We start from the raw sequence: 18,642 nt of genomic DNA on the forward strand, positions 1-18,642 counted from the left end.
GAAAGGGCACTTGTATCAATCTATAGTTTTCTTCTAAGGTTTCCCCAGGGAGTTTGTCAGTGCCTGGCTGGCCTGGGACAGCTCAGAAGACTTTTTTGGGAAATAAATAAATATATAATTTATATAATATATAATTTTATACATATATATATATATATAAATTACCAGTATGTTTTTTTCCTTCTTCTGCCAATTTTTCCTCTTTGGATTCTTCTGTCTGTTCACTGGCAGCCTGGATATCTGTGCTGGAGTTTGTTAACTTGCTGGATGTTCCTGCTGTAGTTGCGGTGGATGGAGATTCCTTCCCAGTGTTTTTTTTTAATGGCTTTGTTTTGCTGGGCACACTTGAGGTTACCGTCAGCACTTTAGGTCTGGCACCTGCTGTTTTTCCTTCATGGTTCTTTAATCCTTTGACACTTCCTGAATTTTTTTGTCCACTTGAAGTGGATGTCTTTTCAGCATCTTGCTTGGCAAGCATGCTTTCAGCCTTTGCATTTCCATTATTTTCTATTTTTGTTTTTATAACAGCTCTAGCCTTTGGTGAAGTAGTTTTTTCCCCAGGTTTTGAATCTTTATTAAGCTTGGAAACTGTTTTTTTGCCATCTTTTCCCTTTACATCCTCATGCTTTGAAGTCTTGCTAGGGGCGTTTCTATTGGTGCTCGCTGCATGTCCAGATGCTCCTAATCCATCAGATTTCATTTTATCCTGATTAGTGGGAGAATCTCCCCAGCAATCTTTCTTGCCGTGTTCTGTCCAAGAAGTATTCCTTTTACCAGCAAATTCACTGATGGATTTATTTAGCTAGAGAAAAAGCATCCGAAAGAAAACAGAAGAAATTTATCACACTAAGCAATGGTAATCTTTAATTTCTGAATCAGCTATTTCATAAATAGTACAGGAAACTAAAACAAGCTTCAAAAGTGAAATCATTTTTAAGATCTATATTTTCAGATCAGGTTGCTGCCTTTCAGAGGTTAAAAAAAAAAGTCTTCATACAAATTTGTCTGTTTTATGTGTATTACCAGTGCCTGATGATGGAAGCTACTTATGCATATTTTCCAAAGAGGAATAAAGGCTATACATTGCTACAGACATAAGAATTAACTTAAAATTCATGTGATTCTTTCTTAACCATTACCAAACAGTGTCTCCACTAGAGAAGTGACAGTAATTATCCTTGCTCTCAGGCAAAGCCATTCTGAAAGATGGGAGAATTAAGTACATGAAATGGAATCTTCATGTAATCACACTGTATCCATGACCATCAGATCATATGAAACCCATGCTAGTTTTCTATAAACAGTAATGTAACTTTGAGTGTAAATCTCAACAGAAGCGTTGTTGAGACCAGGGGAACATTTTTTCAGGGCAGGGAGTGAACAGACACAGTGCTGCCATGGCTGTGACAGCAGCAGAGATTCATTAGCTCAGGAGCAAACCATTTGGCCTGGGAAACAGATCAGTTTCATTACGTAGCAACAGGGGAATGTGAGATTCTGAACACAAATTCCTATCTTTTATTTGAGCTTATCTGCATAAAGCCAAGTCCTGAGAGGTTTCAAAATAATGGACGTTACTAATTGTGCAGAAACTGAATTTCACCAATGGAATACAAATTCTCCAAAAGGAAAATCTGTTAATTAAATTAGACAAATAATATTGAATATAAAACAAATAATGAAAAGAGTTATGTTTTCAAGCTTCTGAGTACTTCTGATATTTGGAGATGAAGTTTACCTGAGAACTAGTGAATACAGGTTTTTTGGCAAGTCTTCTGTCATCACCCTTGTCAAATGCGGCTGGAAGAAGGAAAAGCCCTTTACTGACCATTTAGCAGAAAAGAAAACTGAACAATTCAGACTACACTCATTTGAAATCAGAGAGCAATTCATCCTTACTTTATGAAGGCTAATTTTGGTGACATGGAAAACGTTAAATGGAAAAATACGGTTTTCCGTTTGGAAAGAGAAATGCGATCTCTGTAACATCACATGGCCACAAGCAAGTTGTTTAACCCTTACTGTGGAGATAGAGAAACAGAAAACACACTTCTGTTGATCCAGTCTGACCTCATGTAACGCTTGAAGTGTACTGAGGCCTTACAAAATGTGGACAGAAATTTACAAAAAAGAGAGACTGTCAGAATTAGAGTGACTTTTAAGTGATTTACTGACAATTATAAATTCTACTATTTAAATAGGAAATTGATTACAGTAAGCTAAATTATATTAATTTTCAACAGTGGCAAAGCCAAATCTGAATGTACACAGTAAGGTCACGGTGCCTCTCTAAATAGCATACAGCTGCATGTCATGAGAGCAATCCCTGTGATTGTCATGTGAAATTTGCAGGCATTGAATGCTTTTTTTTTTTTTTTTTTGCCTGTTCTACTCTGGGAGAGAAGCGCTTTTCAATAAAGCTTTTAAATCAATTGAGTTTACAGAATAGAAAAGGATATTTATAGTCATGTAGGCACCCAGAATCGATACGGTTTCCTTTTTTTTTCTTCCCAAATGTTTCAGCTGAAAAAGAGCTTTTAAGCAATGTTACTAAAAATTAATCATTCAGTCCCTCGTGCTCTGATGTATATTTGTACATATACAAAAATGTATCCATGTGTAACAATGAAACAAAAATTCTGTTGAATTCTTATGTAAGGTAACAAAAATATTTTTAACTGTAGTGCTGTAAAAATCACAGAAGAGAAGATATGCTGAAAATGGCACCCAGGGGACCTAATTCTTTTCCAGCAATGACTCTGCACTTTAATACATACTAACACATTAAGATAAAATCCATGCAAACCTGTGCCTAAGAAAGCACAAGACACGTTGTGAATGATAGAACCCACAATATCATCTGTCTTCTTGTGGCATTTTTCCTCCTGTTACAGTGTTCCCACCCATTCTATATAAATGGTTAGGTTAAAATCCTAAAAGACACACCTCCATTGCCAGAAATCTTTAAGACAGAAGTTTATTTAAATCATCTGAGCCCAATTTCACTTGAAGATTAAAATTTGTCTACCAGTATTATGTGATTTTTTTTGCCTGTAATTAAAACCAGATAATTCATGCAGCCCTGCTGTTTACAGATAACATGTATGCTAACTCTGGATTACAATTTAATCTAGAAGAAAGCAAAACAGTATCTGGCAAGATGGAGTTTGGACAACTAAGGCACACCTCAATCTTAAGTGTTTTGTTTCATATTGAAAGCTCTAGTGTAAAACAGTTTGAACATTATTTACAATAAGGGAACAATCATATGAACAAAGCAAACAGACCCTTCTGTTTTCTGAAGCCAGCTCCTTAGCTTCAGACGAACTTCATAATCCAGAAAAAAACAATCACAAATCTGTTTTCTCCAGTAACAGCGAGCTCTTATTTGACTACACCCCAAAATCACGCTCCAAGACTGACGCTGCATCTTTCTTTCAGCATGTTGTAATTCTGGAATAAAATTTTCATCAGCCTGTCGGCACAAACAGCTCTGCAGCTCCCACAGCCTAGCTCCTGAAGTCTTTAACAAAAAGAACACTGAAATGTTTACCTTCTTTGAATCAAAAGTGCTTTGATTTTAAAGAGCTCTTAAACATTCTTTCCTGTTACAGCATTGTACCGTCAAAGCTAATATTCAGCCGCAGCCCAAACTCCATGGTTGGTTCCGCACCCTCAGGATACTTGTGGGCTTCAAAACAAAGAAACGCACAGAACAAAAACTCCTTTTTGTTGGGAGTGCTGCCTGCTACAATTTTTAGTGAACACTGTGCAGCTCCTTAGGGGCTCTCTGCAGTAGCACACACAATGTCACAATACCAATCAACTGTGAAGGCAAGCTGGCTGCGTTTACTCCCAGAGCCCGAGAGAAGCATTATGCAAGAGACAAGCAAAATTTATGCATTATGTAGAATAAGATAAAGGACAGAAACAGAATTCATGGAACGCATCCTCTGTTTTGTGTACATTTAATATTTCCATGGTGCTTATCTCCTTAAAAATGAGACAGATAAGGCTTTTAATCCCACTGCAGTATTTTAAATGATTTAGAGTAGCTGTAAACAAGAGTAGAATCAATCTAGGTATTTCTGCTTCCCAGCATATACTCTCCTGAAAATAAAAGCAGGGAAGATTTTCTGATTTCTACATTTGAAACTACCTAAGCATGCTATTCTAACATAACATTTCAGAAACCCATAGGATGACAAACCGTGCTTTAATTTGTATCTGGCTCCACAATATCACCTACATTTTATCTGCTAAACAGATTACTAAAAAAATTCTAATGCCAGTTGATGCCAGACATACCTGCTTGTATTTTCTGTTGATGGTCTGGCCGCATCAGCTTCCAGCCTTCTGTGTGACGAACAGCATAAAAAGACTGAACCAGGAAGACCCAGAGCTTATCACGCAGAGCCTGGATCTTGCACGTAAAACCCTGTGTTCAAGTAACAAATCAGCAGCTGGCGAGAGGCATATTGTCATAGCAACCAGTCATTATTCCTTTCAGAATCTACTTACTCCCTAAGCTAGATCAATGATGTCATCACTTTTATTTTATAATGGCCTGGTAGATAGAGATGCTGTTTTTGAAGGATTGTTGCCCACCGTGGTAATTTTTACAGTACTTTGACATCAAATCTCTTCAAGGCAGACTAAAACACTAGAAAACACTACATCCTATTTTTTTCTTCTTTCTTTTCCTTTTTTTTTTTTTAATGAACCCCTTAATAGTTCTTTACTGTCAGCTGTGTCACAACAAGGTCAAATACTCCAGGGAAAAATAATGTATCTGATTAAATTTTCATTGCTTTTACCAAGATCTATAATAGCACCAGATTGCAGTAATTCATTTTGCATTTATTCTTTGCTTGTAGCATCATTCTGGATTTTAATCAGTATGTCATATTATTCATGAATTATCCCCAGCCAACCACAGTTTAAATATCTTTGTTCGTTATTTAGATTGTGGGAATATATATGACATGTTAGACAGAGACTGACAGCTCCCCCCAGTCCCAAAAACACACACTTGGTTGACAGGCACCCCTTGCTTCAGAAGTCTGAAACAAAAAAAAACATAGCTGGGACTTTTACAAAAAGAAGGGTAAAAGATGCACAGTCAAATGATGCTCCCTTACTCTGTAAGTTTCACGTAATGCAACATTTTCATAACATTTCCCTCATGACAAATCTGAGGCAACAGTAAAGATCAGCAGAGCAGTAGTGCCCGTGGGACTTACATTCTCAGTAATACACCTTGTTATTGCCATATATAGTATTTCTCCTTAAAAGAAAAAAGTATTGATGTCCGCTAAATAAATGCCAATATCTTAGGCAGATGACCAGCAGGTCCTTGCATTTATGCAGATGCTTTTCTGCCCAACTGCAGGACTGTGCCACCTGAACTCAAACTACATCATGTAACTGGAATTCTGAAGTGTAAATACCTGAGTACTTTGTTCTACAAACACTGCACGTTGCAAAACCTACCAACTCCTTCACGTCTGCGGAGTCCAACAACGTATCCACAGCTACAAGAAGAAAGCAGCTATTTTCATTATTTGTATTTTTCTCAATTGCATTAAAAATTAGTTCTAGGAGATCAGGTTTGCTGCTCATTGCCTGTGCCTGAGAAAACAACAGAACGCAGATGTTTAAAACAAAAGAATGTACTTTGCATCCACAAAAGAATTACATAGCAGAGAGAATCTGCTGCTGTGTCAGTGCAGGAAGCATTCCAAAAGTTGAGCATTTTCCCACGCATCCATTACATACATGCTCCACTCTGGGCATCTAATGAATAGTGTTGAGACCTCCTGCTAATCCAGAGTTTAGGAACAAACATGCTGTGATGAATTTGTCTCCACAGAAAACTCTAAATTCAAAGACAAAATGTTTTAACATCTCCATATTTTTTTTTTGACCCTTTACACATTTTTTTTTTCCATTGGAGGAATTTACCTGCTATGAACAGGTATTTTCTAACTAGGATCTGTGGCATTGCCAAATTCTTGCAACAAAAAAATCAGTGGAAGTTTGAGTATGCTGCCAATAGTTATTCCTATAAGTACAAGCTGTCAGTCCGGGAGCTCGAAGTTCGGGAAGCTGGTGTACATACTTATCTCCATGCAACACAGAGATTGTCTCACTGAATTCTTCTGTGAACGCTTACTCTGAGGCACACACTCAAAAAAGGTATTAACCCTTAATATGGGTTAACGACACTTAAACTTAGCATTGCCTATTTTTTTCCCCATATATATATATAATTGTGTGTTGAAGCAAAAGTTGAACCTATTCTGATTATTTAACAGCCTGGCTTAGTGTGATGTCATACAATTTATTTGGAAATAGAGCAACTTGAGGGCACTTTTACCTGCAGCAGAATATAGAAGCCTTCACTTTGTACTACATGTAGAAAGTTTGCCACAATAAAAGTTAAGCATTCTTCTTGTAGCCTAGATGCCACGGCCACAGCTCTCTCGGTCCACTTCACCTGGGGAAGACTATTGATCAGCCGGTCACTTTCCATCAAAAGTGAAGCAACGTTCTTGTGGTTCTTAAAATAAAAGCAAAAATTAGCCTGTTGTCCGAAGAATTGCTGCTTGTAAGAGAACTTCTGTTCAGTTACTGAATGCTGCACAAGGATCCAGTGATGTGTTCATTTCCTTTTTGAAAACAAATTTGATTTTGATAGCTCTGAAAATGATACATTTAAAATACGAAAATTAATTTCCTACTATCTATTGCTGGTCAGTGCTTTTGTTTCGTTCATGCTTGTATTAAGTATTTATTCACATTTATTTATTAACTGAAGGCAGCTTCCACTGGCTAACACATGGCTTAATCATCTAATCAAATCAGGGCTTCTCAGGAGGGGCTCCAGCTGAATTTGACTTCTCTCATCATGGTTTTTCTAACCATTCTAAAATCAAATTCACTTTACTTACCTAAAAAATATTGGTAATTTTCTTACATCTAGTTGGAATCCCATTTTAACATTTCTGTACTTACTGCAGTGCCTTCCCAGAGATTTTCTACTCACTCACCTTTTCTTTGCCTCTCTAAGGGCTGCCCCATATTTATAAGGTTTTATGTTCGCAATATTGATAAATGAAAGAATAAAAAAAGTGATACTGTTTAACTGGATATAACTGTTAAGAAGTTCTACAGCAGAGCACTGTGAGGATTGCAACACTCAGGATAGTTCTTGCAAAATTCACGTTAGACTTCTTTCTCCCTTAAGCAACTTGAAGCATCTTTGTAGATTTTGAGTTCTTAAAAACTTCAGAGTGAGGTATACAAGTTTTCGGATGGGGTCTTAATTGCCCAGAATTAAATGATCACTCAGCAGAACTGTTCTGTGGGCAGATGAGGCTTATTTTTTGTTTGTCCAATTTGTGATTACAGAAGTTCTATAGGCTTCAGTTTATAAAACATTGGTGAGTCTTGCAGAGACTGACCAAAATTTAACTCTCTAGAACAGGAACCCAAATACACTTTAGTCCAGACTCCAAAATCTTCTGGAGGGGCTGGATACACTGCTAGAGTGGTACCCAGTACCACAGTCTATAATTGTTGTGCAAAAGCTGATAGATAAAGACAAATCATGAATTTCAGCACAAACTGCATCCACAGCATCTTGTCTTATTGTAATAGGCACAGAAGGGAAGAAAGACCTGTAGTGGTGTGGGTTTACTTTCATGCTGTCCTGTTACTGTCTCACTGTCTGGAAGGGAGCCTAGAGCTGTGTCAGAGTACACTCTAGTCTATGCAATACATTTAAGCTAGTTTAGAGAAGGGTGCAGATCACAATGCACTGATCTACGATCCAGAAAGCTATACTCAAAGCTTCTCAGATACTTACACATTGTATGACATACCACAAAGCCACCTAAATATTGCAGGAAGAACTGAGTGTACTGATCTAATACAGTGCCAAAACACACGTACTATCTTGAAAGCTATAGCTACTATCTTCATTCTGTTTAAAATCAAAGCATGCTGGTAGAACGACTGCTTTTTATAGTTGTGGATACTCACAGTCTTCTTCAAGTACAGCCATATAGTTTTGAAATCTCTTGTTTTTTCAGGCTTTCACCTGAATATGCAGTAGCAGTCACCACTTACTGGCCTCAGCACTCGAAGAGGTAAGTTTTCTCTTGCTAAGTCATCCAAAAAAGTCCTGGGAAGCCTTTCATTGAGGGGCAGTTCTTGGCCAGAATTATTTGGCTTGCATCTCTTGAATTAGGGAGTATGTTTGGCAGTGTGGGTAGCCATACCTAAGCTAGTTACCTTGGACAACAACAGCCCAGTGACATGAGAATAAAGTCTTAAGCATGAGATATAAAAGCATTCTGAAGACCTCACATACTCAGCTGTCTACTACAAACACAAAACAAAATCATGCTGTGACTGTTATCTGAGCTACCTACATTCAACTTTGTGTATGCTAGACCACATTAGTTCACAGCTAGTTCACAATCATATCTGGCAACAGCAGTACAAATTTACCTGTAGCTCCTCTACTTACTCTTCACATCTGTGTTACGATTCTGTGTATTTATAGGCTAATTACTGGGCCAAATTCCTGTTAAAATAACAGCTCCATTTCAAACAGCTCTGAGGGTAGTTTTATGTATAAACAATAATAAAGTTTGATCAGATCAAGCAGATCAAAATTGGAACAACGTAAATGTATGACAAACCATGAATGCTGAGCTGAGGAGACCAATTCTGTACTGTCACCTGTGAAGGTCGGTGTACTGTACTGTTACTGTACTTTTGAAAAATCAGTGATTGATTGAAGTATGTGGGGGAAAAAAAAAAGGTTCAGTTTCCAAACTAGAATATAGGCAAAGAGGAGAAGGCAATCACAGACAGTGCATGCTGCCACCTAACATAATCTTTGATTCAACAATTTGCTGTTGCTCACCCTCTGAATATACAGCGTTGTGCTGAAGTCACAGCAGTGTTTCACAGACTTCTTTCTTATTATTATACTGGGTGTGATTTTCTCTAGATTGAGTTCCATCAAACATAGATTTTAATCTGCAGATGTAGCTGCTGTTTCCTACACTGCTGTCTTACTGGTAACTTCTACTCAGTATAACTGTACTATAGGTCTAAAATACTACTAAAATTCTCTCTTGAATTACATTGTAAAGCTAAATACACTGTAAAAAGTAGTACTATGTTTTATATAAAACACACTGTACCCTACTTACCAAAGACTTAATCAACATAACAAGACAGTTGTTCTGCAGTTCAGTAGGTAGAGTGGCAAAACTTCTTTCTGACAAACATTTTGCAAAATGTTTTCCTACCCATCTGTTGAAAAAAAAAAAAATAAGTGTCTTCTTTAGGTAAGCTTGACAATAAGTGTTCTTGTGCAAGTGATTCCACTAAAGTCCTATGAGGAAAAGTGTTTAAAAGGTGAACTTCTGTAAGTCAAAATAAACCCAATCTCTCCAAGTACAATAGAAAGCAGAGAAGCAAACAAACAAACAGAACATAAATAATAATTTATTACATTTTAACTTACTTCATGCAGGCAGCATATAGGTGTTCCACTCCCAGTGAGTGAGCAATAGCCATGCATTCTAATACGGGTTGCTGTTTTCCAGGAACAGGCTGAAGTTAAAAAGTTATCACAGTTATTGTAGAGAAACTGTATAGAGCTACAAATTCAAATGGAACTAGTGTTAGTTGCTGCAGGTTAATAAAGTAGCGCTCAGCTTAATGAGCCTAACGCATGAAAATGCTCGACTCTAAGCAGTTGTTTGTTTTTAAACTGCTTTTACTGAACAGGAATAAATTTTAACTAGACGTTCACGAAATCTGATACGCAAGTATGTGGTATTTACATATTCCTACTACTGTTCAGAATAATTACATATACAATGGAATGTTTTACATTTTATTCCGTGTAATTTAATGTAGTTTGTGGAGTAGAATATTGCTTTTTATCGGCAGTTTCTATAAATAGGTGGGTGATAACACAGGCCTTACTGCCATCATCAATCCTTCTGAGTTTAACAGATTCACACATAGGAACACGTTCTGCTGACTTCAGCCAAAACACAAACCACATGGCTGCTAAGTATCTCATCAATATGATCTGTAAGTAATGGAATCAAAATTCTTCCTTTAGGCTTTATAGTTGACAAAGTAGCATGAGAACTGACGTACCTTTTGGAAAAAATTGCAGTAATCTCTCTTCAAAATGTAGATAGCTACTTCTTTCAACCCATCTAGCCCATACATATCTGCAATGCCCAACATGCGACTAAAGAGAAAGTAAGAACAATAGGAATCAAGCAATCGTTGGGATATATGCATTCTGCTTACAAGACAATTTACATACTAATTTCACCTCTTTGCTTAGTCAGAATTTCTCAGTTCCTGGCTGAGACGGTTTATAAGAGCTCACATTTTCTCTACCTGAAGTGTAACAAGTGAAGAAGGTACTTGTGCCAGTGGAGTTCTGGCATTTCGTAATTTTCCCAAGCACTACGTAAAATGTTAGTGATTACACAGTATCTGAAAACTGTGTCCCTTCCAAATAGTAAAAACCATAGTGCCTACAAAATTAATAGTTTCATATCATAATCAATACTTTCACTTTATTTTCAATAATCAATTAATTATCTAAATTTTGACATTACAGGGCATATTATTTTAGTTTTTTTTTTTTTTTAATATTTAGTGGCAGAGTTCCAAAGCTAACAAACAAATCATTTCAGAAACTAATTCATACATTTCAGAATTTATTTCACTAAAACAGGATTATCATATAATAGCAACATGAAACTGGGTTTAAAAATTACACCAGAAAAAAATGCCAACAGTTATATTGGCATATTTAAGACTGCATAGCTGTTACATCAAGTGATGGTTTCAGAATACATTCCAAATATTTGCTGTTATTACTATGTTGTAGGTATTGTTCTGAAAGCTAAAAGAAATGTACAAGCAAACACATATTATTCAGCTATAGATCCTCCTGTTTTTCACTGTCTTTGCATACTATTACAAAAGCCTGGTAGTAACCTGGTCCACCTTTTCCAGTAGCTGCTGAATAAATAATATTTGTTCAACAGCTATTTTATAGGAATTTCCTCAAATAGGTTTAGGTGTAATAATCATTACCCTTGACATCTTTGTCTTATTTACAAGATATTTACATCTCTGTATTTATTCTACAAGAGGAAATTTCCTTTAGACTCTTAAACGAGAAATTATGGAACAAGCACATAACACAGTTGGAAGTAATAAAGGTTGACATATACCCAACATCAACTTCATCTGGGAAGTCCAGAATAGCTCCATATATAAAATGCAAGATGACACTCATTTCTATATGGCTTAAGCTGCAAAGAGAAAACATAAAGAAGAAACCCAAACACAAATAGAGATGAAAAACAAGTATAGGTAAAGCTATATTTCTTCACATAAAATTTTTTTTTTATCAAAAGGGTGATACATCATCCAGCCATTCTGTGAATGGAAGGTAATGGAATTATCAGGAATCACCTGTTAATATTACATACATTTTCTAGATCACTGCAGTGTATCTACGGACGATATTTTGGTTGAACTCATATTCAGTAGTTTTTTTTATTAGTCTTAAGCAGACTATCTACAAGTAAGATTTGACAATTATCTAAATATTGAGATTATTTTTGCTGATAATATGCAGAAAGGATTTTTTTTTTTAAATCTTTCCTAAGTCCTTTACTAGTGGTAATAAGTCAGTTTTTAAGTAGGCACACATTTCACAATTGTTTTATAATGTTTTAAATTCATTACTTTTACAAACATATTTTAGCTTTTCCTGCAGTAAAAATAGAGTCAGCAGTTTTATTACAACACGAGGTAGGAATGTTGTATTTCAAAATATTTAGACAAAGTCTTTACAGCTGGATTCAGATTAAGAAATCTGGAAGTCCTTCACAGAGGTGTGTGTGCAATTTTCAAAACCTGTAAGCTGTGTACATTACTGTAAGTGGAACTTTGACATGCAGACTGAGTTAAGATCCCTTACAATGTTAGACATGTTTAAGCAGCAGATATTGATGACTAAAAAGAAAAGATATAAATGGTGGCAACACACTAGGAAGCACAAACTGACACACATGGCAGCACACATGGTAGCCACAAAATCATGGAACAGATTGGGTTGGAGAGGACCTTAAGGATCATCTACTTCCAGTCCCCTGCCACAAGCAGTGTTGCTACGCACTAGATCGCCCCATCAAGGCCCCATCCAGCCTGGCCCTGAATAATTTCAGAGGTGGGGCACCCACAGCTTTTCTCAGTAACCTGTGCCTCACCACCCTCTGAGAAAAAAATTTCTTCCTAACTTCTAACCTACATCTTCCCCGTTTTAGTTTAAAACCGTTCCCCCTCGTCCTGTTATTATCTGCCCGTGTAAAAAGTTGGTCTCCCTCCTGGAAATAAGCTTTAAGTACTGGAAGGCCACAATGAGGTCTCCCTGGAGTCTTCTCCAAGCTAAACAAGTGCAGATCATCTCTCAATCTTTCTTTATGGGAACATAACTAATGTGGCAGCCCTCAGTTTGCAGATACAAAGTCTGAACTATTTCTCCTGCACTGACAGCTCAGTTATTTTCAGCTTTTACACATAATGAACAAGCACACTATCAAAACTGTACACGATATCATTAATAAACAAACAAACGCTAATTAAGAAATAGGTATTTTTTGTTTTTACATCGTAAATATGCTTGTACAAACAGCTATGAAGATACACTGTTCATCCAGCTGTGATACTTTTCATGACATGTACTACAAATAGACTGAATACTAAAATACACTACAAAAAAAAAGTAGTGGTACTCTTCTGTTGACAAAAAAGACTTCCCCTGAGCCATCTGACATGTTAAATATACATACACCATTTTCATACCTAAGTCAAAACAGTAGTCAGGAAATGTATCAGGTTGAACAAAAATGTCAGGGCAGATTAACTTTCAGTGCACACCACACTTGCTATATATTTGCAGTGATTTTAAATTGCATACCTTTGCTCTCACATGGCTCGCAAAGACAACACTTACCCTTGAAGAGTGATGCGCTCTTGGGAGCTTTCAGCCCAACTTCCACTCAGCATAGCAGCAAAGTAACTAGATCTGGCACATAAAATGGCCCTGAGAGAGAACAAAATAAGCATTATTTCACTAGATACAAATACTTATTATGAGACTCTTTGATAACACTGATTTTAATCTTTGCCCTTTATGTATTAAGGTGTCATCTGTATACTGCATGCCTTATCCCTCAGTATATTTAGAATTTTAAAATATACTGAAGAATAAAACAAAAGCACTCTAAATTTCTCTGCTACAACTTCCATCTAGTATGATTGACATCCACTAAGAAGAAATCTATTGTCACAAATATTTTCCTTTTATGTAATACAAAGCTGCACATTTATTTCTTCTGTTTTATTGACCAAATAAAGTAAATTATCTTGTTCGTACAGCATCATTTTGGCAAAATGATTATATCCTGAACCTCTGCATAAAATTCTCTTTACACTACAACATGTCTCTCCATTTAAATGAAAAGTATAAGGTTTTTTACTCAAAATTGTCTGGCCACTTACAAGCACATCCTAGAAGTAAAAAAAAACAACTTAATAACAACATAATCCAACAATATGCCGTGTGCTTCCAGCACTATTTGTGAAGAGCTATCTGTTCTGTTCGGACTTACTACCTCATATTGCATATTCAAAAGGCATAACTGGCTATAAAAGGGCTCATCCAATTTACTACTACTTCAAAGGCAATAAAGAAACCCCCGGCCAGCAGTATTTCTCCCTGTATCGGTGTTCAGAGAACAGATGAGGAAACATTAGCAACAGGAGCCTCTTATGGTGGAAGCGAAAGGGCAGAAAGCAAGAGAAGATAATAGATGAGAACTGTTTTATGATTTCAGCCTTCCAGATTTATACCAGTTATAGCACTGGCCTTTATGCATCTATCTGGATTATGGTATCAGTAGAGGCTATTCTTGTGCATATGGGTTTTCTTTCCCCAGCACTTACTAAGATTCCTGTTATTTATAAAACTCCTATTTGTCATGTACTTCCTGTGGCAGAAAAACCAAGTGTTATGTCTGGCATGAGAATACTTTTTTTTTTTTTTTAACAAATATTTGTTGGCTCTTAAAAGGTTTCATAGCACTTTCATTTTTGCATAGGAAGAAGTAGTAAGAAGAATGCTATTTATGCTTTCTTTTCTAGTCAGATATTCTGCAGTCGCTCATAACTCTCTCTTCTTCCTCCTTTGGGAGCCTCAATATTTAAAATTAGGAACTTCTTGGGCACTCCTCCAATGGTATACTGAGCAATAACAAAAATTAAGCTTTCACAGAATGTATTACATTGCAGTTTAATATGTCCACCTGTAAATGGGTATTATATCACAGCTCTGAGCATGCTATCTTGCTATTGCAAGACACTTCACAGCATCATAGAGATGGAGTGCACTACGTCTAATTTTGTCGTTCTGCTTCAGATGAATGTTAGTCATTAGCAGACTACTGACAAGTACCTACTACCTAAACATACAGCATCGATAAAAGCGTACCTTATGAGCTATATCAATGTACCATATGAACTTGACATAAAAGTACCTGTTTTTCTGTTGTGGTTTGTGCCACAAGTCAATTACTCGTCACATTGTGTTGCTGCACAGAACTCTAATACAACAGCATCAGTAAGGTATAGCTTCTCAACTCTCTCAGAGTGCTGCTCTGGTTTAAAGTCTAATGAAAGTTCATCGGACTTTGTGAGAAATTAAGGAGTACTGAGATGATTCAACTATCTTCAGTCTTAGAATTTAAAAACAAACAAACAAATCCATTTAAATCATACTGGTACTTTCATTATGATTGTACTCAAAGTTAGCTTTCTTTTGTTTATTCCTGCTGTTCATTTGATGTGGTATTAAAACAACTAACTATTGTGCCTATTTCCTTGCTTTCTCTATGATTTACTGCCACATTTTTTAAATGCTGGTTAGACTAGATCCATTGCTTTGGGCAGTGGATGGCCTAAATTAAAGAATTTCAGATGATGGAATACTTCTGTACAATAAAATATTTTTTTGCAATAAAGTACTCATTTCTCAACAGTTGCCACTCTGAGAACATGCCTTACAGCGTAGACCAGAGTTAAAAAACATGCCTACCACAGTCCATTCTGGAAATCTAGTATATATCCTAATTCTCTTATAACAAACAAACCAAATGGAAAACCTCAAACAAGCAAACAACCCACCACCACTATGATGCATCTCCTGTAAAAATATTTCCAGTGTCAGTAATATAACACCAGTTATATTACCAGTACACCAACACCAGTTGAGAAAATACTGAAAGTAGTGGAGGTTTTTGAGCATCTCCCCATTATTTACTTGTACATAAAGCAAGCAAAACACAGGCTCTTCAATTTTCTACTCCAGATGCAAACACTGCATGCAAGCAGACTGATCAAATGTACAAGGTAAGAATAGTACTGCCCCTTTAATTTACTTTCCCAACCTACAGAAGGCAAGTGGGCCAAAGTTCTTAAATGGTCTTGGACTTTTGATCTAGTAAAGGCCACTGACTTCCTGAATGTAGATTAGCAGTCTGTACATAGGTATGACTGATGTAATCAACATGAAATCAAATTTTGTATGCACAGATTCTGAAGAGTAGAAAAAAGAACTCAGTTGTTTTGTTTTGTTTTTTTTAATCTGTATGGTAATTTTATTCAGTAGCAATAGCTGACTAGTTTATTCATAGATTTTTCTTTTCCTATAGAGAACACAGGTTAGTTTTGAAAAGTCAGCAAAGAAAACTTACACAGTATTTATACATGAGGTTATAGTCATTATATGGGTTTACAATGGTAAACTTAGAAGAAACTCATCATTTATATACCTGTGAGCTTGAAAATCTTTGCCTTCTATGCAAATATTTATATCTGGACAGCAGCGTTTCTTGTAGAGCCTCAATAAGTCATCTCCTAATGCAGATGCTGTTTCTAGCTTGTAATTACCTGCAGGTGGAGAAAAGTAGCCATTTTCACTTTGTCTAGTGTACACTGGAGTATTTTCAGGATACAATTTGAAATATTTGAAAGAAAAAAAAATTCAGATGTCAGATTCTAACACTGCATACTCGAAGTAGAATTCTCCTTGAAAGGTTTTTCAGAGCTAGCAGGAGGACGTGCATTTTATTTGGCATCATGAGCAGAGGTACTGAAAAATGACCAGTGCTTCTCGTTATGTATCTATGCAACAAGAGTGCTACAGTGACTCTTTTGTAAGATCACATAGCCAGTTCATTTCTTTTACAAAACTCTGGTACCTCAGTACTCAAGAGAAGCAGACTTTCAAGAAGTTCATGGTTACGTAGAGCTACTTGCTTTTGTCTGAACAGGTGGGATGCTTGACCCTACCCCACTGACACAGCTGTAGCAGCAACCACCTCCAGCATGGATGCAGTTGCAACTGCAGTAGGAAAAGCTCTGAGAGATTCCAAAGCCCTCATAAAATAAGACACGTGGAACTAGTAGGATCACAAAAAAAAGAAAAGGCAGGGGGCTTGGGGGAGAGATGTTGTGTGCTCAGGACTGAAGTTTGCTGCACTACATAGAAAAAGCAGGATACAGTGAGGATGTACATGAGTAGTGCTTAGCACATTCTAACAGATTTCCACTACAGACTGGTAGGGAACTGTTCCTGCCAAATTTCTCCAGCAGTTCATTTTTTCAGGGTATGTGAAAATGAGGTAGACCATAGCAAAGAATATCCATGTAGGTTGTGTTACAACAAAAACTTTAATCTTTTCCCTCATTTTTACATATGTATATATAAACCTTTGGATAATTAATTAAAAGGAAAAAAAAAAACAACCAAAACACAAACACAACAAAACCAAGGAGAATATAGTAGCAAACCTACCTGCCATGGCTTTGTTACTTTTTGCATCAATGCCTTCAGGAATTTCCACTTCACTGCTAGGTGAAGAAGCAGTTTCTTTCTGAACAGCTCTGCTTAGAGCATTCTGATCAGCTGCTGCACTTCTGTCATCTCCAAGACAACTTACATCTGTTGCACTGTTCTGAAGAGCAGCACTGTTGTTTTCTTGTATTAATTTGGACTCCAGAACTTTTTTCATCATAGCCAGTTCCTCAGATTCTTGAAGATTTTTATCAGATGAATATACAAGCCTAAAAGATGATACTGAATTTCATTCCTGCAATTTTTTAATTTACCAACCAAAAAAAATCTGGAATGTCATTTTTTGCTTAACAAAGTTCATGAACAGAAAGGAAAAAAAAAGGCTGGGCTGTAGAGCAATTAACAAGAAAACTTTTTAAAACTCTGAAAACAAATGCATTTCTTTAACACTCCCCTCCCAAAAAAAGAACCAAAGTAACGTTACTAATAAAATTGTACCAGTAAATTACAAGGAACAAAGGCATTTTTTCCTACTCTTTGTAACTCATATGCCATCATCATGTGCTGTCAAAAGTAGAAGCAAAGTGCATTAGTAATGATAGATCAGAGGTTTATAAATCTTAGTATGACCAAGAAAAGACATTATCTTTTAAATCAAATTAAAAAAAAAAAAAAAGACCTACTAACATCAAGAACCCAAGAAGCATGTGAAACTTCACAGAGAAAAAAAATAATTTCAAAATGAATTCTTGAAAGCATGAAAGTTTTCAGTTAAAATTAGTCTAAAGTTTTCATTTTTCTCATACAGTAATTCCAGCTTCCCGCTTTCCCATCTGTTTTAGCAACTTATTTTTGGCTTAAGATCTGGAAAGGCTAACAAAGCCTGCAGTCTGTGACTGCAGAGCTCTCATGTTTAAAGAAAGATGCTGCTCTTCAGCAACTTAATAGAGCCTTAAGTAGTCAATGTGAACAGATAAGATGTTTCATCTGCGGTTTCATACCAGATAGATGAAGTTAACAAAGTTTAACAGAAGAGCTACAGTTGCCTAGGATTCCAGGGATAGATACTTGCAGATCTGCAGTTAATCACTCATTCCACGGTGAAGAGGATTTATTGTTAATGCTGTGAAAGCAGTAATTGGCATATGCTACTCCAACACTGTGCTGTTAAAGGGGCAGAGAAAAGATATAAAGAAATCACCTTCCTGTATTCAAAAGACTTGAGTCCTCATTCTTAACTCTCAACATGTTGAGTTAATGTTTCAGCACAAACTTATGTACTCACCATTCTGTTGCCGCTGCATATTCAGCATGTAAAGATAGTACAACTTGATTGAGGGAGAACTGGTTCTAACAGATGTACTGCTTTGTCATAAAAATAATTGTTTTAATATTCTTGCTCTCTTTCTGCCAGTAACTGAAAAACATACCCATAGACAATCTGCTAAACTAGGCAAAAGGGAATCCTTAGAGTATTTTCAGATAATTTACATAGGAAACCTTGGGAATATGGTTCTATTACCAGTAAGTTTAAGTCAGTAAAAATGGCACCAGTTGCTACAACTAGGAAACCTACAAATAAAACAAGTAAACAGACATGCTGTTAAGCCAGAACCAAACAACTGGTTTCTGGATCTGAGAAGTTACTCTATGCTCTA

The 18,642-nt window shown here is 36.4% G+C and overlaps 1 protein-coding gene across 3 annotated transcripts in view; it reads right to left on the bottom strand.

Moving 5' to 3' along the window:
- BTBD8 (BTB domain containing 8) overlaps window positions 1-18,642 on the bottom strand; it is a 30,938-nt gene that overhangs the window by 6,806 nt on the left and 5,490 nt on the right. For 2 of the 3 annotated variants that reach the window (XM_042820114.1, XM_042820115.1), the window contains exons 2-13: window positions 16,985-17,253; window positions 15,960-16,077; window positions 13,085-13,174; window positions 11,295-11,375; window positions 10,195-10,291; window positions 9,548-9,636; window positions 9,231-9,333; window positions 6,380-6,562; window positions 5,494-5,631; window positions 4,309-4,438; window positions 1,739-1,818; window positions 166-802 (exon numbers count right to left, since the gene is read on the bottom strand). In XM_042820114.1, the coding sequence (XP_042676048.1) occupies window positions 166-802; window positions 1,739-1,818; window positions 4,309-4,438; window positions 5,494-5,631; window positions 6,380-6,562; window positions 9,231-9,333; window positions 9,548-9,636; window positions 10,195-10,291; window positions 11,295-11,375; window positions 13,085-13,174; window positions 15,960-16,077; window positions 16,985-17,204 (1,966 nt within the window). In that variant the 5' untranslated portion in view covers window positions 17,205-17,253. The remainder of the gene's footprint in view (window positions 1-165; window positions 803-1,738; window positions 1,819-4,308; window positions 4,439-5,493; window positions 5,632-6,379; window positions 6,563-9,230; window positions 9,334-9,547; window positions 9,637-10,194; window positions 10,292-11,294; window positions 11,376-13,084; window positions 13,175-15,959; window positions 16,078-16,984; window positions 17,254-18,642) is intronic. The other variant, XM_042820116.1, reaches the window with a different exon arrangement.

Source organism: Centrocercus urophasianus, unplaced genomic scaffold (genome assembly GCF_019232065.1).
Source record: "Centrocercus urophasianus isolate 14NV4802_14NV808 unplaced genomic scaffold, USGS_Curo_1.0 seq_18, whole genome shotgun sequence".
In the NCBI taxonomy this organism is placed as follows: Eukaryota; Metazoa; Chordata; class Aves; order Galliformes; family Phasianidae; genus Centrocercus; species Centrocercus urophasianus.